The sequence below is a fragment of the Micromys minutus genome, assembly GCF_963924665.1.
Source record: "Micromys minutus genome assembly, chromosome: 1".
Classification (NCBI taxonomy): domain Eukaryota; kingdom Metazoa; phylum Chordata; class Mammalia; order Rodentia; family Muridae; genus Micromys; species Micromys minutus.
Genome location: NC_137969.1, coordinates 98,090,876 through 98,115,222, shown reverse-complemented (window position 1 = coordinate 98,115,222; position 24,347 = coordinate 98,090,876). Strand labels below are relative to the sequence as shown.

The 24,347-nt window shown below is 49.4% G+C and overlaps 1 protein-coding gene across 1 annotated transcript in view; it reads left to right on the top strand.

Annotated features, from left to right (window-relative positions):
- TGFBI (transforming growth factor beta induced) overlaps positions 1–24,137 on the top strand; it is a 29,917-nt gene extending 5,780 nt beyond the window's left edge. Inside the window, exons 3-17 of the mRNA XM_080921010.1 lie at positions 8,766–8,830; positions 9,877–10,037; positions 10,311–10,475; positions 10,701–10,847; positions 12,730–12,871; positions 15,311–15,523; positions 16,230–16,367; positions 16,900–17,045; positions 17,714–17,850; positions 18,515–18,645; positions 20,761–20,885; positions 21,626–21,728; positions 22,039–22,118; positions 22,795–22,819; positions 23,511–24,137. Of these exons, the coding sequence (XP_080777136.1) occupies positions 8,766–8,830; positions 9,877–10,037; positions 10,311–10,475; positions 10,701–10,847; positions 12,730–12,871; positions 15,311–15,523; positions 16,230–16,367; positions 16,900–17,045; positions 17,714–17,850; positions 18,515–18,645; positions 20,761–20,885; positions 21,626–21,728; positions 22,039–22,118; positions 22,795–22,819; positions 23,511–23,551 (1,819 nt within the window). The 3' untranslated portion in view covers positions 23,552–24,137. The remainder of the gene's footprint in view (positions 1–8,765; positions 8,831–9,876; positions 10,038–10,310; positions 10,476–10,700; positions 10,848–12,729; positions 12,872–15,310; positions 15,524–16,229; positions 16,368–16,899; positions 17,046–17,713; positions 17,851–18,514; positions 18,646–20,760; positions 20,886–21,625; positions 21,729–22,038; positions 22,119–22,794; positions 22,820–23,510) is intronic.
- The last annotated feature ends 210 nt before the right edge of the window (positions 24,138–24,347 follow it).

The following is a 24,347-nucleotide window of genomic DNA, read 5'->3' as shown; positions in this document are numbered from 1 at the left end:
CTCCCACTGGGCAGAGGGAAAATGCTAAACACACCCACAGAAATGAACACAGGGCATGTGGCGCCGATGGTTAGGTGGTTACTGATCCTGGTCTCACAGAGCAGAACAGGAGTGAGACCAGTGGCTCTCTGGGAGTTTCTACACAGTCATGGCAGTGGATCCCACCCTGTGGTGAACAGCCCAGCTTCTAAGAGCTGAGTGAGCTGGGATACCTCCCAGATTCAGTGAATATATATATATATATACATATATATATATATATACATACATATACATATATACATATATATAAATGTATATATATATATGGGTGTGTGTGTATGTGTGTGTATGTATGTATGTATATTCAGCAGAAAATTTTGCTGTTTAGAACAAAAAAGAGATTATGCAAATTCTATATAAAACATTCCTGCTGGACACCTGAGTTTTAAAAAGCAACACCTCCCAGTACTGATGGACATTCTCATTGGCATCCATAATCTACTCAAACATGGACTGCTTAATTAAACACGAACTCAGGTCAGGTTCCATGTAATTGTTTTTTGGAAGATGCCCAATGTGCTGGTGCCAAGTGGCAGTGCTGCAACTCAGAGCCTCAGGTTTTACAGAGCCCTGGTAAGCAAGCAGACCACAGGGTGGCATTTGCCATCCTGGTTCAGATGGGTGTATGTCATAGCATTTGGCTGAGGAAATCTATGGTGACTTGATGACCTTCCTTGAGACTTCCCAGACATACGATGTTGACAGTGAATTGTGTAGGCTTATTGGCTCCTCCCACCGGCATCTCTTCTCTCAGTGTGCCAGAGTGAGGCACAAGCCACAGGAGCGTGTGCTGACAGATAGTCCTCTCTCCTCTAACCTGAGTTTGGTTTTGAGAGCACAGTGAGGTAGTGGGATAGCCCTCTCACCCCAGTGAGTGTGGGGAGGCGGGGGACCACCAGCTCCAATAAGAGGAAAATGTATGAGGTCGTGGGTGGGAGAAGGATGTTTGCAGTGGGGTCAGTCAAGGCTAAGGTCATCCGAACTCACAAAGCTAAGAGAAAGAGATATTCACATCCTACTCCTGAATGTAGCAGCTGCTTTGGGAAGCCTCAAAAAAAAAAAAAAAAAGAGGAAGTGAACATAAGAAAACATGAGCTGATAAAAAACTTTATGATCCCCGACGGAACATCCTGTGCGGCCTTGGCCCGGAGAAGGTGGAGCTGACTTGGAAGGGACCCAGGGGACAAAGAGAGGAGAAAAGAGAGATGGAACTCATCTCTGTTGTCCTCAAGGACTAAGAGTTTCCCAGGACAGTGGTGTGCAGAGAGGTCTGAATTAAGTGGGAGGCCCGTAGTGGCTGGAGTTAATGCTATCCTGAGAGACGGGGTCCCTAGAGGTGCCTAATCAGATGAGGACTGGGGCTAGAAGTGTGGTGGGTAGAGCAGAGGACAGTCTTGACAAGCCATGAGAACTGGCATTTTCTTGGGAAGATGTCCGAGGAGCTGCGTCGGAAACATGCACTGGGATGAGAGCGAGTAGGGCCTCAAGGGGCCTGGGAAGGAAGGAAGCATTGATCCTGAAAATAGGTGATGAACACCAAGTGTGAAGGCAAAGGTCCTGTTATGTGAGATCACCAGAGAGATGGGAACAGGCTTTTTGGGTCTACAGCCTGGAACCCCTTGTCTGTATGTGAGGCTCTGGATGCTGTCTTCTGGAGGGTGTTGGGTGTGTGTGTTGGGGGGGTGCGGGTGTGGTGGCCCTGCCACACTTAGCCTAGTCCTTAGCAGTGAGATCACTGGGTCTTCCAGCAGTAGTTGTCTGCATTTCCAGGGAGAGAAGAATCCGGGACTCTGTTGATGTGTGTCCAAGCACCAAACTGTCATGCTGACATTCTGCAGACATGGTTAGCATCGGACCCCTTTTTGGTGGCTTACAGGACATGGTTGGCAGAGGAGCCCTGTTGGATGGGTTGGGTGAATTCTCTTACTTAGAAAGTCACTTCAGGGTTTACTTCGGAGCTGCAGAACCCTGGCAACATAATAGCAGGTCAGACAAAGAGACCTGCGGGTGGCAGGCAGCGGCCCACTCTGTAATTTCAGGCCTGGCTCTAGTAGGGAACCATAAAATTTTATGTGTGGCTTAAGAGAGAAGCCCAGCAGCTTCTCTGAAGGTCTCTTATGAGAGGATCAGGGGGGTTTGGGGGGGTAGGTCTGTTCAGCACACATGTTGAAGCTGACATTACTAAGATATCACAGCCCTGGCGGGAGCTACAGCATCTTGAAGGCGGTACAGAAGGACCGGTGTGAAAGCTAGCACCTAGAGGTGATAACAGTCCATCCCAACCTCTTTACGTGGTTCCCCTGGCAACATGATTCACAGGTGAGATGCCATTTTCTTGAGCCAAGATGAACTGATGGGACACCTCTGTTTCTCCAGCACCTGGCATTGTTTCGCCCTTCAGCTACATAACAGGGGTTCCTTTTGTGTTTTATTTAAGAAGAAGAAGAAAGAAAGAAAGAAAGAAAGAAAGAAAGAAAGAAAGAAAGAAAGAAGAAAGAAAAAAGAAATGAGAAAAAAGAGGAAGGGATGTGTTTGTTAGAGTGAGGTTGGTGGGGGGAAAGGGTATCTCTGTGGGCCTATGTGGAGGCATCCCTTCCTCCTGAGGGACCAGCCACACCATGATGGTATAGTATAGAATAGAGTTTATTTAGGCATGGGGCGGATTGAGGGGGTAGTAGAGACAGAGAAAGGCAGAGAGAGAGAGAAAGAGAGAAAGAGAGAGAGAGAGAAAAGAGGACTAGAGGTTGGCCATGAACATGTGGAGAGAGGAGGGAGGGGAATTAGGGAAAGAAGAGACAGAGAGGGGAAGAGGATAAGAGAGTAAGAGAGAGAGGAGGGGGACAAGCAGCCCCTTTTATAGTGAGTCAGGCACACCTGGCTGTTGCCAGGTAACTGTGAGGCAGAGCCTAGAAGAAATGCTGGGGCATGCTGGTACTATCCCATCAGCTTGGAGGTCTACTTCTTGTAGGTGTCATGGCACAAAGACGAAAGCTACCCTTTTTCTCCTTCCCATGCATCCCTTTACCTTGGTCCCAGAAGAGGGTGCTCAGAGCTGTCTGCACTGTCCCCAGACCTGTCCCCCCTCCACCACCTGCTCAAAGATAATAGAGACGGAGCATACACCAGACTCGAGGCAGTGCTTTCCAAAATTTCTAGCTAAAGAAACACTCTGTAAACTAGGAGCCTGCTTAGCTGGTGTGGAACATGGTTCTCCTGAGAACATTTCTGGGCCCGTATACTGTATGGGGTAACGATACCTCCCCCGCCCCCAAAGGTGCCCATATCCTAGTCTGAAACCTGTACATGCATTCTCTTACATCACAGAATTGACTGAAGTGTCAATCTGAGGTGAGTCTGCTGGGATCCTAAGGGTTCTTGTAAATGGGGTGCAGTAGACTCAGATTCAGAGAAAAGGGGGTGTGCTGCTCAAATACAAAGTTATTGTGGTACCACCCCAGGGCAAGGAATACAGCGGCCTCCAGACACTGAAGGGCAGGATGGGGATTATCCTTCCAGCTCTAAAGGGAACGTGGCTTTGCTACTAGGCCCACGAGGCCGATTTCTGACTCTAACACAATACTTTTATAATACCTTAGGCCACGGAAGTTGGCGGTAATTTGTCACAGCAAGCTATCGGAAACTAATAACAACCCCACCTCCCCCACTGCGGTGTTTATGGCTATCACAATGAGATTTGATCAGTGGTCTCATGCAGAGTTTTACTTTTGATGAAGTTATGTTCATTATATTAGATTATAACTGAGCTTCCATTTCAGCATTTCTGCGGGGTGGGGGAGGGGGGTCATCTCTGTCTGTTTTAGATGTTCCAAACCGAATACTTAGAATGTATCCATCCCACATGGAAGTGCTTGCTTCCTGTTTGTTTGCCCAATTTAGTCCCCACAGTCACTCTCTGACCAAGCAGTGTGGGATTTTTTTTAAACCCATTTGCAGATGACGATACTGAGGCTCCAGACGCCTGCACATCCTACTGAGAGTCAGCCATTGAGAAATGGAGAGGTCTGGTCACTCTGTGCTTTCCCCAGGAGAATCAAGCCTCGCAGCTAGGGCCAAAAATGCCACAGGTACCCAAGGGAGCAAGCAACAGTCTGGGTGGGCTTTCAGCCCAGGTCTTCTTTCAGCCCAGATCTTACCCAAATCCTAGAAACAAATCCTCTTGGAATCAGAGATGCCCTTGGGGGCCAGAGTCACCAGTCACCTCCTGGTGGCTTACACCAAGTCTGGTGGTCATTGTGAAGACATGTGAGGTTAAGCACCTGAAACTCTGATCAGTCAATGGGCAAAGGATCTGGGGGATGTGGCAAGCATGCAACAGCCACCAAAGTGCATTCCTGTCCATGGGGAAAATGACATAAACCCATGTTCTGAAGCCACCTCATGCCTCACTAGGCTGATTTTCTACTGAAGACTTCAAGAGCCAGCTTAACCTCTGTCCAAGGAAAGGCATGCAGAAAATGAGCCACTCGAGGGTGGGCATGCCAATATCTACACGTGGGTATGTGGTTCACCTCAGGTATGGTGACACAATAAGAGTCGCCTATCTCAGGAGCTCAGTCCTTACTCCCCACTCCACCTCCTCCTTAGTCTCCTTAGCCTCCTGCCTTCAACCAGAACAGCAGCGGGCTGCTCATTTGGGAGAGTTAATTTTTTGTTTTATCATCTATCTATCTATCTATCTATCTATCTATCTATCTATCTATTTATATCTATCTATCTATTTTGAGCTCAGTTTGTAGAGCAGTCTGGTCTCAGACTCAGAGAGCTTTCTTCTTTTCTATAATATTTATTTATTAATTATATATAAATACACTGCAGCTATCTTCAGACACACCAGAAAAGGGCATCAGATCTCATTACAGATGGTTGTGAGCCACCATGTGGTTGCTGGGAATTGAACTCAGGACCTCTAGAAGAGCTGTCAATGCTCTTAACCACTGAGCCATCTCTCCAGCCCGAGTTAAATGCTTTAAGTTTATGTTAACTTAGTGGAAAATAAATTTGGGGAGAAGTCAGTGAGATTTCTCCCAACCCAATCTGAGTGAAAACATCAGGTAGATGTTGGGAAGAGCATCCCAGCATCCCTGCACTCGGACCTTATGTTAACATTATCTTTTTACATCCCGTCTGTAAATCAGGCACCTTACCTCATTTCAGGGAACAAGATAATTGGTAGTTCATTCCCTTGGAGTGTGTGTGCCACCCCCCCCCCCCAGCACTTGCACCTGAGTCTTTACATCCTGCACTGTGTGCAGCCAAGACAAAGCCAGGAGCCTTGGATCAAAATCTAGCTCATAAGACAAGATGCAGAAACCAGTAGCCTGGTCCTCCCTGTGAAGGGGCATTTGTAACTGCAGGTGTGTCAGGAGAGGCACCTATAGATTCTATTCTTCTCTATTGGGTCCTTAAAAAGGTGGCGCCAGGTTTAAGTTCTGTGCTTACAAAGCCTATAAGTTCTCCAGGAAGTCTGCATAGCATGGAACATGGTATGAGAAAGGTAGGAGAGCCCACTGTGAAGACTAGCATCTTTAGAAGTCCGGATCAACATGGCCCCTATACGCTGTTTTCTCTGTCTGCAAACTTCAACTGTCCTGTGCCACCTTGGGCAGGAGCAAGCTGGTTCTGAGAAGGGCTTAAACCATCTAGCTAGGAGCCAGGGGCTCTGCCAACCTCGGGGCCTTCTCAGCAGCTGTCCTCAAATTGAAGGTGTGGTCCGTAGCTACTGTCCTAGAGAAATACCCGGAAGGAGAGGTCTCCAGAGCAAGAGGACTCGAAAAGGCTTTCCAGCACAGAGCTATGCTTGGTCACTCAGCAAAAGGCCTTTTTGGCTCGGGAAGGTTTACAGCCCTGGAGACTGAGGTCTGCTGTGGGGGGGGGGGCTGGTATAGACGCCATCATGACAAAGAGAACTGTCAAGCCCCTGTAAGGGCCAGGTGCAGAGAGTCCGTGAGAAACTCATTGCCTTGAACACACAGGAGACAACACCAAATCTGTCTGCTTCTTCCACATGTGTGCATGGTCAAAGGACTGTCCTTGATGAAATTGGGAGGGGGAAGCCCTAGGGATGCCCCACCTATCTAGGCTCTCAGCTGGGTGTCTGACTCCATACTAAGCTGCCCTGTCCCTTATGAGCCTCTTCTGATGGGATCTGTCTCTTTCTCATCATCCACCCCAGCTTTCTAGTTCTCCACATGCCCGGCTCTGCATACATATATACATGTGTGTACACATACACATATATGTATACATACACTGTGGGAAGTTTGTTTTCTTTCATCTTCATTGACATCCTGGTGAGGCCACCTAAGTTGCTCCATTGCCCTTTAGTTTTGGGGAAAGGGAATGGAGCTCAGAAGCTAATATTTGGGGGAGCAAAGTCTTTGGGGGGGTATAGCTGGGAGCCCCAAGCCATGGAACTATGAAGCAGCCATGTGCACAACGGGGCCCAGAAAGAACTTGGGGGACAGGACAGGTTTCCCAAATGCTTCTCCAGCTCCATGGAACTCCACTTCGGCACTTTTGGAAAAAAAACAGTGTTGGTATGAAGGTTTTACCTAATTCCACCTGCCCAACTCCAGCTGTAGACACCTGCTACCGTTTTTACGTTTATGTGTGTCTGTATTTATTTATCTACCTAGTTATTGTGTGTACAGGTGCATGAGAGTGCATGCATATATCCGTGTGCTTGTGTGTGCATGTGCTAGTATTCATGCGGAGATTGGGGACAGCCCATGGGCATCTATTTTCTTCCATATAAGCCATAGGATTGAACTCAGGTCATCCGACTGGATAGTCGGCTGAAAATCTTGCCAAACCGGCTCAGTACTTATTATCAGAGAAAGCCTGGAATCCTGGGGGGGGGGGGGGTCTGCAGAGGGGGTTGGTCCAGGTGCTATGGGATTGAGGCTTGGGGAGCGCCCTAGGCTTAGCTGGGATGGCAGTTGCCAGTCTCTGCTTTCCTTTGAGCTTCTTTGCCCTTTGCTTTCTCCCCAGCCTCCTGGAATGATTACATTGAGGCTGAAGGAGCATCATAGACCAGCTGGTTTAATAATGGTTGGCTCTGAGGGCCAGAAAACAGAGACACAGAGAGAAGTAGGTTCCCCAGGCTACCCCTGTAGTCACTGAGGGATCCCAAGGTGAGCCTCCTCAGATGGATGGCACCTCCTAACCACCCTGCCTGGGCAAGTTCCTCAGCAGGAGAGATGACCCAGTAAGAGTCAACTCACTGCATTGTGGGTTGGTCAGTGTCAGCCTTGACGTCACAGCCTGTTCTTTAAGGACTGGGGTTCAAGATAAGAAGGAACAGAAGGGAAGTACAATGCAGACGGGGAAGCCAGAGGTGGAGAAAGCCGAGCATAGAAGAAAGTATAGCTCATTGCTCCCCCATCTTGGGTGGTAGGGACCATGTCTAGCCATGTGACACCTGTACTTCCCTGGCAGTCTGAGAACCTGAGGCATCCCCTGGGTGACAGATGAGCCAGGCTTTCATCTTCACGTAACTAAGTTTTTCCTGAACCAATTCCAAGTGAGTTCACAAGACCCAGACACCTTCTTCCTGAAATGCCAGCAGCCTCTTCGGCACCCACCCCTACCCCAGAGGCACATTTCTTCTCGGCTGCCTGCCTCTTTTCTGATGATGTCATCCCTGCAAGACCGAGGGGGAGACTGGATTGTTTGCATTTGGCTCCAGGCCCTGGGAGTCAGGGAGGGAGGTAATGGAGGATTGGAGGATTGTGAGCACCTGTGGGCAGTCTTCAGCTCTGGTCCCGGGGCTCCTTAGCTGCAATGTTACTTGAAACTCCTGACTTCCACAATGTGCCAGGCTGACTGAAGCTCAGTCTGTGATGTCCACACAGTGTCCCATGATGAGCTACTTGGAGGAAGGAAGAGCAGACAATCTTCAGTTTTCTCAACAGATGATTTTTAAAGTGTCCTGCACATCTTGTGTTCCACCAGAGGCTGATTGGTGTCATTGGCTGTCCCCTGGAAGGTTGAAGGCGAGGTTGAAGACAATGGAAGGTGGGGGGTGGCTTGTAAATAACCACTAAGATATTTCAAGTGTGAAACCATAAACGTGCTTTAAATAAGTTTTTAATGTGAGGTAATAGGTTTTCATTTGAAATTTGATTTGTAAAATCCTCGAGAACACAATGACTGCCCCAACTCTGATTTTCGGGCTATTAAATCAAATACTGGAGTAGTAGGAGAGAGAGAGAGAGAGAGAGAGAGAGAGAGAGAGAGAGAGAGAGAGAGAGAGAGACTCTCCACCCTGCACACAAGTATTTTACACAGGAGGTTGCAGAGACCCAGAGATGAGGTGGAGCCACAGGGGTGAGGTAGCTCAGAGATAGAAGCAACACAGAAGTCCCTGGTTTTCCTTCTTTCCTGCAACACTATCCACTGTGTTTCCTGCGTCTGGTTGTTGGAGATTGATACCGGGGAGTTTGTTTCTGACTGTGCTATTGGGTGTATAGCCTCTGCCTGGTTTCCCAGTTGGTTGGCTAGCAGTGTTGGCGACAGTCAAGAGACCTTCTACAAGGCTGGGGAGTGAAAGGCTCCTGACCTCTGGCCAGCACAGTCATGATGGAGTACATGCTTCCTGAGAACAGATGCTATTGGCCGCCTTCCGTCCTCCCCGTGGCGTTTCCGCCCAGTGGAGAGCATCGGAAAGGAAGAGTGCCTGACATTGTCCTCTCTCTTCACAGAGTCATCAGCTATGAGTGCTGTCCAGGATATGAGAAGGTTCCAGGAGAGAAAGGCTGCCCAGCAGGTGGGTGAGATAGAAGCAAGAGAAGAGGAAGAAGAGCCATGCAAAAGGGAATAGATCACATGGTGGCAGTTCTGGTGGTGATCCTCAGAGCATCCAACAAGGCTGGCCTATTAGCCCTGCTGGGGCTCAGACAGGAATAACATGGTCTCTGGCCTCTGGAGTACAGCACAAGAAATAGGCAGCAGCTTACCTACAGGCAACAATGCTCACACTGGGCCAAAGATGGCGTGGGACCTGTGGATTTTACCAGCACCTTCAGTGCTGCACACAGTTAAGCAGGCTCTGTGTTTTATTTCAGCTTCGAAATTCAAGGTAGCGTTAAGATTCAGATACAAAAAGAAAGTAAAATAGCAAAACAGTTAGACTTAGTGTCTGGATTAGGACAAGATGCTTATTGTGGCCAGGGCTGTGGTGTTGCTGACTGAAGCAGAAGGGTGGCTGAAGAAATAAAATGGGATAGGATGTTGGCCTAAATTGGGGACTTAACTCTGGGGTGACAGTTTTGGGTTATTTAAATAAGAATGTTAGTCTGTGTATGGGGGCACACATCAGTTGTCCCAGCTCTCGGGGACCTGAGTCCAGAGGGTCACCAAGAGTTGAAGGCCAGCCTGGGGCTACATAGTGAGTCTGTCTTAGAAAGCCCTTCCAGTTGCCAGATCCTGGAAAATATGCAAAGACTTGGAGAGTCAGAGCTCTTCCATTCTAACAAAGCTGTTAGGGAAATCTTCACAAGGGTTTGTAATGTCCAACCCATTTCTGCCCACTTTATCTAAATGCGGAGGAGCAAAACACTCTCCTCTGCTATGTTTAAAGCAATTAGCCATTTAGAGATTACCCAGCAGGCTGCTCAGGGAGGTGTTTGGCTCCTGCAGTCCCAAGAAGCATGCGAGTTTTAAGCATGTCCATCGACAGATGTCTGGGTTTCCACCCCCTCCCCCTCCCTTCCTCTGCAGTTGTGCCCACTGCCATTTCTGACAAAGAATTGAGGGCAGGCATGTGTGTCTAGGATGGATTCACACCTGACCCTCTGTTCTCTGCCTCTGCAGCTCTTCCCCTCTCGAATCTGTATGAGACCATGGGAGTTGTGGGATCGACCACCACACAACTATACACAGACCGCACGGAAAAGCTGAGGCCTGAGATGGAGGGACCCGGCAGCTTCACCATCTTTGCCCCTAGCAACGAGGCCTGGGCTTCCTTGCCTGCGGTGAGGGGAGCCTGCAGCCCAGGGGATTGCTGGGAACTGCCTGGTCACCTGTAGTGACTTTCTGCTGTCTCAGACATTCTTTCCTTTAACACACCTCTCTCCCTAGAGAAAGCTAAAGCAGGCCTCCCAAGGTGCCTTCCAGTGCCCCCAGCCTCCCACAGATGTTCACTAAAGGACTCCTTCATAGAAAAGAGATCTAGGTCCGCTTGGAACAGAGGCCTCTCCCTTGAACGCAGAACTGCTGCCTCTTAACTGCCCATACTTTCTTTCCAGGAAGTGCTGGACTCCCTGGTGAGCAACGTCAACATCGAACTGCTCAATGCCCTCCGATACCACATGGTGGACAGGCGGGTCCTGACCGATGAGCTGAAGCACGGGATGGCCCTCACCTCCATGTACCAGAATTCCAACATCCAGATCCATCACTATCCCAACGGGGTAGGGGCATCCTCAGTTACCCAGCACTGTCCACAGTGAGCCCAGCTCTGGCCCAGCAGGGATGGTGCTTTCTAGGGTTCTGTCCTGTGACATTTGATAAACTGTAGGCAAGCCCTTGCCTCCCGGGTGTCTTCTACAGACATTCTGTTCCTAGCTGTGGACCCACTGTTCTCCCTCCTGCAAACGTCTGGTTTTATGCACTCAACCTTGTTTCTCCTCTGGCAGATTGTAACTGTTAACTGTGCCCGGCTGCTGAAAGCTGACCACCATGCGACCAACGGCGTGGTACATCTCATTGACAAGGTCATTTCCACCGTCACCAACAACATCCAACAGATCATTGAGATCGAGGACACCTTTGAGACACTTCGGGTAAGGAACTGTTTGGAATAGAGGCCCAGGCTGGGGACACATAGGACACATCTGATGGGATGTCTTCTACAGGAAGGCATGAAGATGTCCCAAGTGTGGTTATGTAGAGAAGACACTAGAGAGCACTAAGCTGGACAGACCCTGCGAAATGCCCTTGTTATAAAGCTTTTCTTTCCTTGACTCTTCTGGATAATCCTGCGGTGTTAGAGTAGAGACAGAGTCCTCTGAGCCATGGGGCTGAATTGTGAAGTCCAGCAGTGTGAAAGCCTCTTTTCTGATGTTTCTTCCCACACAGAACACTATAACCAATGGTTTTTCAGCCAGCACGGTGCTTCTAAGACCACAGGACCTAGCTTGGGGCCCCATACCCATGTTCCATTGGAACATAGACTTAGCAGAGAAGCTGCCTGTGTAGACTCAGGGGCATAGACTCTGACTCTGAAGCTGGATCCTGACTGTCCTCAGGCCAAAGGTGTATGTCCAACAGCTTGAAAGGCAAGTGGTTCCTGTTGGCACTGGCCACACAGGAGGAAGTGGGCATAGGCTGCCCTGTCAGGGATTTGTCTGATTCAAGGAGGACTTCCTAACCACAAAGTACACAAGTGGAAGTGAGCAGCCCCGCCCTGGAGATCTCCAACACAGAGACAAACACTCCCGCAGGGGCACAGAGGGGCCTTGGCATTTGGAACGAACTCTTAGCTGGCTCAGGGGCCCCCAGAGAGTCTGGCTTTTGAGGTGCTTTTCCCTGCCTCTCTCTGGGTCTGCAAGGGAATGTTACCCTAAAGCTGACAGCACAAACTTTCATTTCCAGCACAAAGTTCTACTGAGGAGCTTCCCCTTGCAGTTGAGATTGATAGGAGAAAAATTTCCTCTTTTTAATTCCACATTGGCCCCTCCCTAATACCCCCCCTTTTCCCCTTCCAACACATGCTTCTTAAACCCCATCATTCCCCAAGTCTAGGTGCCAGGGGTCAGAGTGAACAAAGTGGCTACCATTTTTTCTGGGGAGACAGATGAGATTTGAGCAAGGTAGGACAGTGGGGTGAGCTTGGGGGAGTGAGCAAAAGAATGATGGGTAGTGTAGCCTGGGTGGGGGGGTGGCCAGGGAAGACTTCTCTGGAAAAGATGCTTTGGGTAGAGAGGCCTGAAGGAAGAGAACAGCCCCCCAGTGCTCTGCCCCACTGCAGAAATTCTGCTGCTATGGGGAAACATGGAAGGAGCCTGTGGACTGAATCTCCTGCAGGCTTTACTAGCCAGGAGGAGCCTCTCTGTCAGGGAGCATGAAGAAGCACATTGGCCTGTTTAGGATATTGTTCTGATGCTGTGCAGCCCTGAGGCGTGTGATCTCTACATGGGACAATCAATCACTCATAAGGGATCACACTGACCATGGGATTACAGCGGGGAGACGTGACAGTCAGCGTGACTTTTACCTGGGGACCTGTGCCAAGAGGAGTGGCATTTTGGTCAAGGTTTGAAAGGATGGGAGTCCAAGAAGAAGATAAAAGAAGGAAGGAGGGAAGAAAGGAAAGAAGGAAGAAAGGAAGAAAGGAGGGAGGAAGGGAGGGAGGGAGGGAGGAAGGAAGGAAGGAAGAAAGGAAGGAAGGAAGGAAAAAGGAAGGAAGGAAAAAGGAAGGATAACTACAGGAGGAGAGGCCCAGAGTTATGGAGGAGTGAAGTCATTCACACTTGAAAGATGGCTCACTCAGCTGGAACATAGGCCAGGGACTGTGGAGTCCATTGTAAGACAGAACTTCGGCTGGGCTTCTCTCTCTCTCTTGGGATTCCTCTAAGTGTCTCACGTCCCCAGGGGAGGCACAGCCAGGGTGTGTGCATCTTGCCAGGTGAGCTGAGGAAGGTGTATCCTCCCTTCCTTACACAGGCTGCCGTGGCTGCATCCGGACTCAATTCCGTGCTGGAGGGTGATGGCCAGTTCACACTCTTGGCCCCAACCAATGAGGCCTTTGAGAAGATCCCCGCCGAGACCTTGAACCGGATCCTGGGTGACCCGGAGGCCCTAAGAGGTGAGCACCCTCAGCCCCTTGCTGCCGCCTTGGAGCAGCTCAAGTGAGCACTGGCCTATGCTAACGTCACACGTTTCGGGATGTCTGCTACAACCCTGGTTTGTGTTGCTCCCAGTGGCCGTGTCTCTGTAGAAGCCAAGCAGAGCCGGTGCTAGGAGTCACCAGCCAATTCTACACAAATTAAGGAAACAAAACCAGAGTGGCCAAGATGGTAGATCTATGAAGCTTAAAGAGCTTGGACAAATCAGGTGTGGGTGGCTGGCGATGGCACCTTTCCAGAGGAATCACTATGGTGACCTTTTATATTTTCCTATGTCTGGTCAGAGGCCTCATGGATAACCAAAAACAATAGAAATCAATGGTCAGTTGATTTCTGTCGCTGGTTTCACCTTTCAACTCCCAAGTTAAGCATAGAAGGCAGATTAGGAGGGGTCCCACCCTTTTTTCACCCTCTAATTCTAAGACTTCTGAAGAATCGCCAGTACCAAGCTGCCTAATGAACCCCTAGACCCTATAAAGTCCACCCCGGCATTCTTCCTCCTAAATGTCACTAGGCATGACTTCGAGGTGGACCATGTAAGATGCCTCATGGGTTATAGACACCCTGTAAATTTAAACTCTCCAGGTCCAACATGGGAGGAAAGAGACTTGTCAGAATGCATGGGTGGCATCTGTGCTGAGATCACAGTGGTCCTTCAAAATGCCTGTTCCAGGCTGCAAGCCGGGATCCCACATTGTGTCTTCAAAGGAACTGAAGCCTGGTGGGCAGCTCTAAAACAGGCCGTTGAGATGGTCCAGTGGGGTTCAGTGATGGGACTGGCAGGGGTGGGTCCACAGCCTCAAGGGCTAGGGCGCTCCCTGGGAGAGGTGTGGGCTGCATGCATCGCAGCCCATGTACCTGAAATAACCGGATGAGGAAGAGACAAGCTTTCCTTTGGCTCACAATCTTAGACGTGTTATTTCCTGATCACTTGGCCCCATGACTGTGGCTTTGGGGGATGGGCACTAAATGACCTAAAGGCCTTACACTAGCTCCACCTTTTAACGCTGTCACCACCTCCCAATAGCACCATCCAGAGGGTAGGGGCAAGCCTTTAACATACAGCATCTAAACCACCACATGCACTAAAAGATCTTTGGTAACAGAGCACATTTATATATTCATTGATATTGGAATCGTTATAAACCCCAGTAGAAGGCTTTTGCTTAACTGTTTCTTCTAAGCAATGACCAGTTTGCTCACAGCAGGGGACTGCCCTCTGCTGCTTCAGCTACAGTCCTAAAGGAAGAGGACTGGGGTCTTCATCACCGGTGCCCTGTTTTGTCTCTAGGTGGTTGGCAGACAGGCAGCAGCCCTGGACTGCTATATTTCATTTGAAACCTGATTTCTGGTTCTGTCTTTCTCCCCCCTGTGGTTTCTACTTCACCCCAAGGGTTCACTTTATTTCTCTAAGAAGCACAATCCCCCAAAGGCCTCATCCCTACCAGGCCCTCTTGTTGTTTTAAGACAGGGCCCACTATATACCCAGGCTAGCCTGAAGCACACCACCATGCTTAGTCCCACAATCTGTACCAACCGAGTTGGATCAGTATTGACTTTTAGAGTCTTTCCAGCATCCTGAGGCCTCTGCCAGCCTCAGAGGTTCCTCTTAACTGTGACAGGGCAGTTTTGGTTTGCACACTCAACAACGTGGTAAAGCTGGGACAAAGGATCTTGTCAATATCATCCAAGAGATGCAGTCTGGGAACCTGTGAGCTCAGGGTGGGGGTGAGGCATGTCCTTGACTAGACCTTGCTGCTTCCTCTGTACAGAGGTAGGGTGTGGATGGGGAGGCTTCAGCTTCTGGGTACATACCTCCAAAGTAGCACCAGACAGATAAGTGGGCAACATTCACTTCCGCTCTAAGACAGATCCAACAAGACATCTGAATCTGTTGATGGAGACCCCAACCTTCTCCCTTCAAGTCTATAGCTATAGCAACAGAAGGCAGGCTTCTGCCATGATCAATCTGGTCATTGCACAGTTACCCTTCTGGGCAGTTTATATTATTTCCTGCCTCATTCAGTGTCTTATAAAGGCCTAAGATCCACAGCAGGTCTATCAGAGCTTTCCCCTTCTCCCTGACCTATTGGGAGAATTCACCCTAAACCCCGATGCTCATGAGCTAATGACTGTGGTTTCTCTGTTGAGGGGAGGTTTGCATATCAGGTCAAGGAGGCTAAGTGACTGGCCCATGATCCCGCAACAGGTCAGCAGCCATGGGATTCAAACTTGGGCAGTCTGACTATAGAGTCCCAGTGCTTTTAGCTGGTGGTGGGCAAGAGATAAGGATGTGGGCCTGTGGTACTTCAGCAAAATTCTCAGCCATGGGCAGTTTGGGAGCTGGCCCCTGCAACAGACCACAGCAGTCTCTAGACCTGTATCCTCTTCTACCACAGACTTGTTAAACAACCATATCCTGAAGTCAGCCATGTGTGCTGAGGCCATTGTTGCTGGAATGTCAATGGAGACCCTGGCGGGTACCACGCTGGAGGTGGGCTGCAGTGGGGACATGCTCACCATCAACGGGAAGGCTGTCATCTCCAACAAAGACCTCCTGGCCACCAACGGTGTCATCCACTTCATTGATGAGCTGCTCATCCCAGATTCAGGTAGGTAGGCCTGGGCGTGGGGGCTCTGTCCTGCTCAGCTTCTTGTTTCTTCTGGAACCCTAGTGACAAGACCAGGGTATTCAGCAATCTTTTGGGCCACTTCCTGCCCTTGGTGCAGCATACAGCTCTGAACCTTCTGAAATCCGAAGGCTTTAGAAAATATGAAGTCTTACACTTCCAGGGTCTAGACACTGTCTTGAGGCAACCCGGAATGTTTTAAGGAACATCAGGAATGAGGGAGACACCATATTAGATCCCTTTCTGGTCTTGCATGCTGTGGTTGGGCACAAAGGGCCATTGCTGATGTCACAGCATTTGCTTTCCTGAGAGCACCCGAGGCTAATGACCCAGGGACAATGATGGGATGGACTTTGGTTTCTATTTAGCCTGAAAATAGGGAACAATCTTTCCCTAGAAGAGTATCTTTAAAGGCATCCATAAAGGCCATGCTGCCTCCTTCTTAGACTCACACAGGTCCTGGCCAAAGCCATCCTGGGGCCTGGGGACAGTGTTGCCCACTGACAAGTGACTGTCACCTACTTCCCTGTAGGTTAGGTTTTCTGATGACAGAAACACGCTTGGCTCCTTTGTGTTTAAAAGGCTATCGACTAACAAGACAAAGTTCACACAGATATCTATCTCACTCTGGACCATGACATACACATATTGCCTGCCACCTTTTGAACTCCATTTTTTCTCCTTGTAGCCAAGACACTGCTTGAGCTGGCTGCAGAATCTGACGTCTCCACAGCCATCGACCTCCTCAGACAAGCTGGCCTCAGCACACATCTCTCTGGAAAAGAACAGTTGACCTTCCTGGCCCCACTGAATTCTGTATTCAAAGGTAACACACGGAAAGCACTCTGTTTTCTGTCACTTCTGGGACAGCCGCCACAACTCTACAGCCCTGCCTTGATTTACAACAGCCTTGGAACCTCCTGCTTACTGTAGTCCAAAGCAGATGTGATTCTATCAGAAACTTTGGACTATCCGTTGTTTATCCAAAACAGCCAAGAATGTATTGGGGGAAATCTTTCCTAGGAGCCCAATACTTCACCTCTGCCAGGAGAGTAGGGCGGGACTTGGCTTTTTGTTTGTGGGGTCAACACTAGTATATATGGGCAGGGGTCAGCTGATGTGCTGTCATGGGGACATCCTCCCTCTGAGGGTAAAATGACAAACATCTTCAATAATAGGCTGTGCCTATTTTTCCCCTCTAGTATATGGTCAATGTTAAGGGATTTTGACAGCTACCTTTATTTTCTGCCTCCGTTTCTAAACCAAGGAGGAATGGGCTCTCTTTCATGTGTGTCTCTCTTCACATGCCTTAGCTCAGGAGCCTGTCTCTCTGGGTCTGTCCATCCCTTCACTTGCAGATGGTGTCCCTCGCATCGATGCCCAAATGAAGACTTTGCTTCTGAACCACATGGTCAAAGAACAGTTGTCCTCCAAGTATTTGTACTCAGGACAGACGCTGGACACACTGGGTGGCAAAAAACTGCGAGTCTTTGTTTATCGAAATGTAAGTTCCAGGTCCTAATTCACACCCCTTCTTTGGCATGTGCTTTAAAAAAAAAAAAAGTCCTCAAGAGCCAGGAGCTTATGTAAGAACTGGCTTTCAATAAAGGGGAAGCAATTTCTGGAAAGTGTACAGGATGCTGGGAGACACTTCCTTCCTTTCCTGCAGGTTGGAGACTAAGGCTCAGCCCTGACTCAGTTGCTGAGCAAGGAGGTTGTCTGGGACTCAGCAGGAAGAATGGGGGCAGGGGAAACATGGGGGCAGAAACTTGGAGTCTTTCTAGGTTCGCCCCTGTGAAGCTCAGCTCTCCTTGGTCCAAGACCTTCCCATATCAATCAAATAGAAGGGTCAGCACGGGGTTGTTCTTGGTCTGGGACTAAACAGTACCATTGGGGAGAGGATAGCAGATAAAATCAACCAGTCATGAACTCATCACTGGTTAAATCAACTAGTCAATGGCCTCAAATCTGTCTGTTAAATCTCTGTTAATAGACCTTTAGTGAGGCTGGCCTAGCCATGGAATCCCTGTGCAGTTTTATCAGAGCCTCTCTGCCCACCTCTCCCTGAGGAAACCTCTGTGTGCGATGTCATCATTACTGGCTCTGAACAAGTCTGGAGGACCCTGCCTGAGAGGACAACCATCTTCCTCTCTTTCCCCCTCTTTTGTGCAGAGCCTCTGCATTGAAAACAGCTGCATTGCTGCCCATGACAAGAGAGGACGGTACGGGACCCTGTTCACCATGGACCGGATGCTGACACCACCAATGGGGACTGTTATGGATGTCCTGAAGGGGGACAATCGTTTTAGGTAACCAATCTCATCCCGGGGACAAGCTTCTTCCAAGTGACCATGCTGGTCCTCAGCTCTTTCACTGTACTTCCCAGGGAGTGACCTAATGCTAGTGATATACTGGTGTGACCATCTATGGTTGGACTATTAAGAGGATGAAGGTGTCCTGCCTTAAGTTAGGAAGCAGAGCTCCTGCCAACAATACAATCCCTATATCCACAGAAAGAGAGGTGGGACATCTTAATTACTAAAACACAGGTATACCACACCAGAGGGTCCCTAGGGAGCTAAGGGGCTTTAAGGACCGATCACATCTTTCTCTTTCCTCATCAACTGAAGCCACTAGGTCACTTTGCTTTCTGACCCTGATCCCTCTGTGTCCACCTTGCTAGTGAGTGCTGTCAAGCCAAGTGTTTCCCTAACACTAACTTGAACCACATGCCCAGGGTCTGGGAGGCTGGACCTCTGCCTCCCAGGATCACACACTCACTCAGTAGACACTGACTCCACTGGTCTTGGGGTGGGCCATACCAATTCTCACCTTTTTTCCCCCTTCATCCCCTCTGGCCATTTGTCCTGCATATGACATTGATGCCCAGTGAAGAGATAACAATAGACCTTCCTTTCTGTGTGGAGGGGGGCAGAGAGAGCAAGCTGTCGTTTTCTTTGTGTTTGTTTCCAGCATGCTGGTAGCTGCCATCCAGTCTGCAGGACTGATGGAGACCCTCAACCGAGAAGGGGTCTACACTGTTTTTGCTCCCACAAATGAAGCTTTCCAAGCCATGCCTCCAGAAGAACTGAACAAACTTTTGGGTAAAGAGCAAGTGAAACAGATATCCCCCACTGTTCTGAAAAAGCAGGCCTTGGCAGGAGACAAGAGACATTTTATAAAGGGACTTGATGTTGAGGCTGTACTGTAGACATGTGGGCAGGATTAAGGGGACAGCAAATGGTGACAATGGCAGAAAATGGGGTAGAGTGAGGGCAAGAACCAGGGATACTTTGGTCAAAGGACACAGAAAGAAGCCAGAGTCATTTACAGCCATAGTAGGTCTGTGGCAAAGGAGGCCCTGAGTATGGCCACCTTCCTTCCTTCCTTCCCTCCTTCCTTCCTTCCTTCCTTCCTTCCTTCCTTCCTTCCTTTCTTCCTTCCTTCCTTCCTTCTTGAGCCAGTTGACTTTCACCCAGTTATAAGAGGGCAGAGATACCATTTTGACTCCTTGGGCACAGTGCCAGGCAAAAAGAAATCAGACCAATGACAATAAGTCCAGTCTCTGAACTGTGTTTTTCACTGGGGATCAGTGATAATGAAACCACTCACTTGCATTAAATGTCCTCAGAGATTTTAAAACAAAAATCCTTCCCTGGGGACCTTAGCTGAGGGCAGTGGGTAAGAATGTAAGTGAGCTCTGGTTGTGCTGCTGAGCCTCAGTTTCCTGATTTAAAAAAAAAAAAAAAATGAAGTTGGAAAGAGTCTCCAGCTCGCTGTGTTGCAAATAGAATGTGGCGCACAGGACAAGACACAGTAAAATGGGATGGGGGGATGGGCTTTAGCTCTGATTGAAGCAGTGCACCCTCCCAGAAGGAAAGGTAAGGGAGGGGAAAGAAAAGAGCGAGGAGGAAGCGGTGTAGCCAGCAGAACAAACCGGGTTTGTGCATGCTTTCCAGCAGAAGAGAAGGCTCAGGTTGCAGTCAGCAAGGAGCTAAATTTGTGTCCTGTTTAATTTTCTTTATGGCCAACCAAATGCCTGTGTCTGTGGTGCTGACGCAGGTTCCTGAGAAGAGGGGAGAAGTTCACACCGAACATAAACTTCCCGTCTTCTCTCAGCCCTGTAAGAATAGAATATTCCCCAGGTGGCTTGTGCCTGCTCAGATTCCCTTGGTTTTTTTTCAATTACTCGAGAGTGGAGGAGGGGTGTGGAGAAAGTTCCCCAAACAGCCCCTCATGTCTCTGTGGGTAGACAAAATGGCACCTGGGGAGGAAGGATAAACTTGGTATTGAAGACCTGGACAGGAGACCCTGGATCTAGGCTTCTCTGCACCGTGCTCTGGGCCATATTTTTTGTGGGAGGAGATCTGTTACCAGCTTTGGTGAAAATGCCAGGAAGCTCCTTGGTATTGGTGGCTCTATCCCTTAGCTCCTCTCCAGATGTGACAATAACCAGACGAACGCTCTAAAATGCTTTAAATTTTCCTCTGAGTTTCATGGTCCTGGGAATAGCCCACTTAAGCCCTGGGGAAATAAGCTTTTGGCTGTCTCAGGGAGCATCAGAAACCAGGGGGGTGGCTGGCAGGTTTAGGTACCGCCTCTCGTGTAACTCTGAAAAGGCACTGATGCCTGCCCCAGTTGGCAGAGAAGTGAATGTGGGTTGGAAGGAATGTTGTGATGTGCACGCAGGAAGGTATTTGGAGGTAGGGCGCTGGGCAGGGAACTGTCTCGGCCCTGACCTCATCGGCTCCACGGTTCCTCCAAAGCACAGATGTCCCATCTTCCAAGTCCTTTCTCAAGGAAATTGCTATCTCCAGCCGAAAATGCACTTGAGGGCATATCGTGTAAATATTTCACTACTGTGTTAGAGCCGGCCGGAGCCACGTCAAATGATGAAGGGTCCCAGATGCTGATTCTGGAAAGGTCCCTGGCTTTCCAGGCAAATATTTAGGAAATGGAAACATGACTCACACGCAGAGAGGAGTATGGATTAACTCCTTAGCTGCCATGGAGCTCTGCTTAACCCAGCCATGGCCATCTGTTCACTGTTAAGCAGATGATAGATCCTTGGCTGTGTACACGGTAGGTACTCAGTGAGTGCTTCCGCTTGTTCAGCTAGTAATTCTGTTCTGAAGGAACCACAGGTGTCTTCTCTTGTTCCATAACCTCGCCAATCTTTGCCCTTGTCCTTCACCGTGTCTCCTTCCACCATCTTACAGCAAATGCCAAGGAACTTACCAACATCCTGAAGTACCACATTGGTGATGAAATCCTGGTGAGCGGGGGCATTGGGGCCCTGGTGCGGCTGAAGTCTCTCCAAGGGGACAAACTGGAAGTCAGCTCAGTGAGTGACATGGATTGGGTTAGAAGCCCTTTAGAAAGTGGGAAGTAGTTACTGGGAGTATGTCCAGAGAGCAGTCTCCCATCTTGTCCCCCGGCTCTAGTCCCAAACCTAGGCAACCCACCAGGATGTTGCACAAGCTGCATCTTAAGAGGTCTCTTCCAATACTGCTCTGGGAGAGCATCTCTCACTGGGTACCATTCAGCTTTAGAGCTGTGTTCAGAGGGTTTCCTACCTGGAAGGAGCCAGACTGACTCGGCGAAGCTGGCTGTGTGGTTCTCTGTTCCTTTCTGTGGGTCTTTGCTGTCCCCTGCTCACCAATTCGAAGGGGAATGAAGGAAGACAGATGTGGGGGGGGGAGACTGGCCTGTTGAACTTTAGGTCTCTCAGGGCTGCTTTTCGGGTGTTAAGATCCTGTCTGTCACAGGCACACCGCTGTTCAAGAAATTACTCACCCTGAGGGCTCCTTCCCACATAGGCTCCTTCCTATGAATCTTCAGGGGGTCTTATGGCCTCTCTTGCAGCTCAGCTTCTGTTTCTGTTAAAAGACATTCTCCCTCCTTGCCCCGCCCCCATTGCAGTGAGGGTAGGAATCCTGCTAACTGCACTGTGCTGAGCCTAGATAAGACAGGGGAAGTCTGTGGAGGGCAAGGGCAGCTACTCACTTTACTCACCGAATGGGTGCCTGGTCAGTGGATGAGCCAGTGGGCTCTGCATTTAACAACAGCTGTCTCTTCTCTTAGAAAAACAATGTGGTGAGTGTCAATAAGGAACCTGTTGCTGAAACCGACATCATGGCAACGAATGGAGTGGTCTATGCCATCAATACTGTTCTGCAGCCGCCAGGTGAGGTCCTACTATGTGGCCCTGGCCAAATGGTGCCCATGAGTGTGGCTCCCAGTTGCTGACTGAAAAGGAAACCAGGAGCTATGGTTTTGAGATGGTATGCCACAGAATTTGAGGCCTGTTTCTTACTGAGTTGCCTGCTATCTCACCTCAACTCTGACATTACCCAGTATGAATACTTGTGTGAATGTTGGCTGCAGAAAAGGCCCAAATGATATGTGTGTACATGGGGGCACTGGTGGCAGACACTGCATGGCTGTGTGTTCATTGAGATGTTGGTGGCAGACTGTGGGTTTTTCTTTCTCTCTAGCCAACCGGCCACAAGAACGGGGAGATGAGCTGGCTGACTCTGCCCTTGAAATCTTCAAACAGGCATCAGCGTATTCCAGGGTACGTGTTCCCCCCAACCACTGAGACACAGCTGGGAAAAGCAGCCCTGAGATCCACCTCACCAGTGAGGGGAGCCCACCCTGGGACCACGTTGTAGCCACCTGGCTGTTGGGCCTCCAAATTAGTCTTCCATTTTCCAGGGCTAACCTATCTTCTGCAGTGTGTGGTTACTTCAGTGTGTGTGTGGAGTTGGGTCAAGCGAAGCCTGTTAGAACTTACTAAAGTTTTGGTTTCTAAGCAAGAGGTTTCAGGGTAGAGTCCTGACCCTGGAGCATTAACATGGGCAGTCTGCTTCTGAACAGGGATCTCCTCTGGAAGGGCTGAACTCATATTCTTGGGAGATGCCTCAGCTGACACTCCAGCTCTGGTCTCAGTAGAGAAGCTTAGCTTAGGGCCCCCCAGGGATGTCTACCTTCTACATAAGTCCCCACAGCCAAGGGCCACTACCTGAGGGAACTCCTTGGAGCCTGTGGGTTCAAGTTGTCCCCTTTACTCCTCCACCTCAGTCCTCGTGGTAGAGTCCTAGTGACTGCCGTAAGTCCTAGACCAGCTTGGTCGACAAGTCAAGCTTTAGACAAGCCAGGGGGAAGGGAAGAAGAAAGGGAGAGATAGAAGGGAAGAATAGAACAAAAACAAAAGAAATCTTGACCTGTTCTTGTGTTTATTTGTTCTTTAGGCTGCCCAGAGGTCTGTTCGACTTGGTAAGTGTCCGGCTTTACAGTCCTATGTGGGACAGTAAGTCCCCATCTGTCCCTAGCAGACCCAAACCCTGCAATCTATTGAGTGCAGATCAAAACATGGCACACAGTAAAACAAGCCTGGCCTCGAGGTCAGAATAGCAGGACAAACTGGGGTCAGACACAGAGAATCTAGTTTCCCTTTATGACATGAAAATGAGTAACAGCCTCTTGGGTGGGTGTGACTCTGGGCTCAGGGAGCCTGGGAAGACTGCACAGGGCTTGGCAGGTACTCAATGAGGGTATCACTCCAAGCTGCAAACTGAGAAATTCTACAAGCCTAAAAGCCCCTGCTGAGTACATGAACAAGGGAACATGGCAGAGGGAGACTGTGCAGCTTCTGTCCATGAAATTCTATCAGCTGGGCCTGATGGTGCACCATCCCAACTCCTTGGTGATCTGAGGCAGGCGGATTGCAAGTTGAAGGCCTAGATAGGGTATGGGATGTGTTCAAAGCTGTCCGTCTGATCAATTTAGTGAGACCTTGTCTCATAAATAAGAAGTGGGAAAAGGGTGTGGCTGTCACCTTTGCCCAGCAAGCATGTGGCTCTGGGTTCATTCCCCCCTAGTACCAAGACAAAAAGACTAAATACTCGTCCCAGACAGACAATGGGACACCTGCAGCTCACTGCCTTCCGCATGTCTCATTTTTCAGCCCCTGTCTATCAGCGGTTACTGGAGAGAATGAAACATTAGCCGGAAGAACTGAGGAGGAGTGCCCTGAAGCAGCTTCCAGCCAGTTTCTCCCAGTTTGCCAAAGAGACCATTGAATGTTTTTGGAACCAAATATCACTCTGTAACATACATGGGCTGCACCATATTGAGATCTGAGCCTTGGTCGGGTAGGGAAGGGGTTAAGGGGAGAATGGTTCTTTTGAGCTATCGATCCCTCCAAACGTGGTTGGTAACCCATCATATATACACCGATCTGGTGGTCATAACAGTACTGATGGCCAGATAGGACCTCTCCAAAGCATGGAATTTCTCGACCGTGCCAAGGGCCTGGAAAAGGGGGAGCTACAGCATCTTGGAGCTCACAAATGTGAATCAAGCAGTCCAGCGTTCTGGAAAGCCCTGGCATGGTTCTGTAAAGCTCTTGTACGGCTGGAGAAACGGCACGACTATAAGCTATGAGATGAACTGTTTCTGTCAACTATGTCTTGTATCCACACATGGTTTGGATGCATCTCTGTGGCCCTGCCCAGGTAGAAAGGAAAGGGTATGAAGAACATGTAGAATCCAGATTCCCTGAGCGTGATGAAGCCATGGTGCATTTGTAATAATAAAACCAAAGAAACAAATCCCTGCGTACCGGGGATGGGCCCTGCTCCTCAGTGCCGACCTGCGAACCGCTTTGACCCTGAAGTCTTCCCAAGAGCTGTTCACAGAGGACCTCTGAGGGTGGTTATTTGGAATAGTTCCAGCAATAGTGACCACAGCCTCATGTGTGTGTGTGTGTGTGTGTGTGTGTGTGTCCAGCCCCACTGCTTTC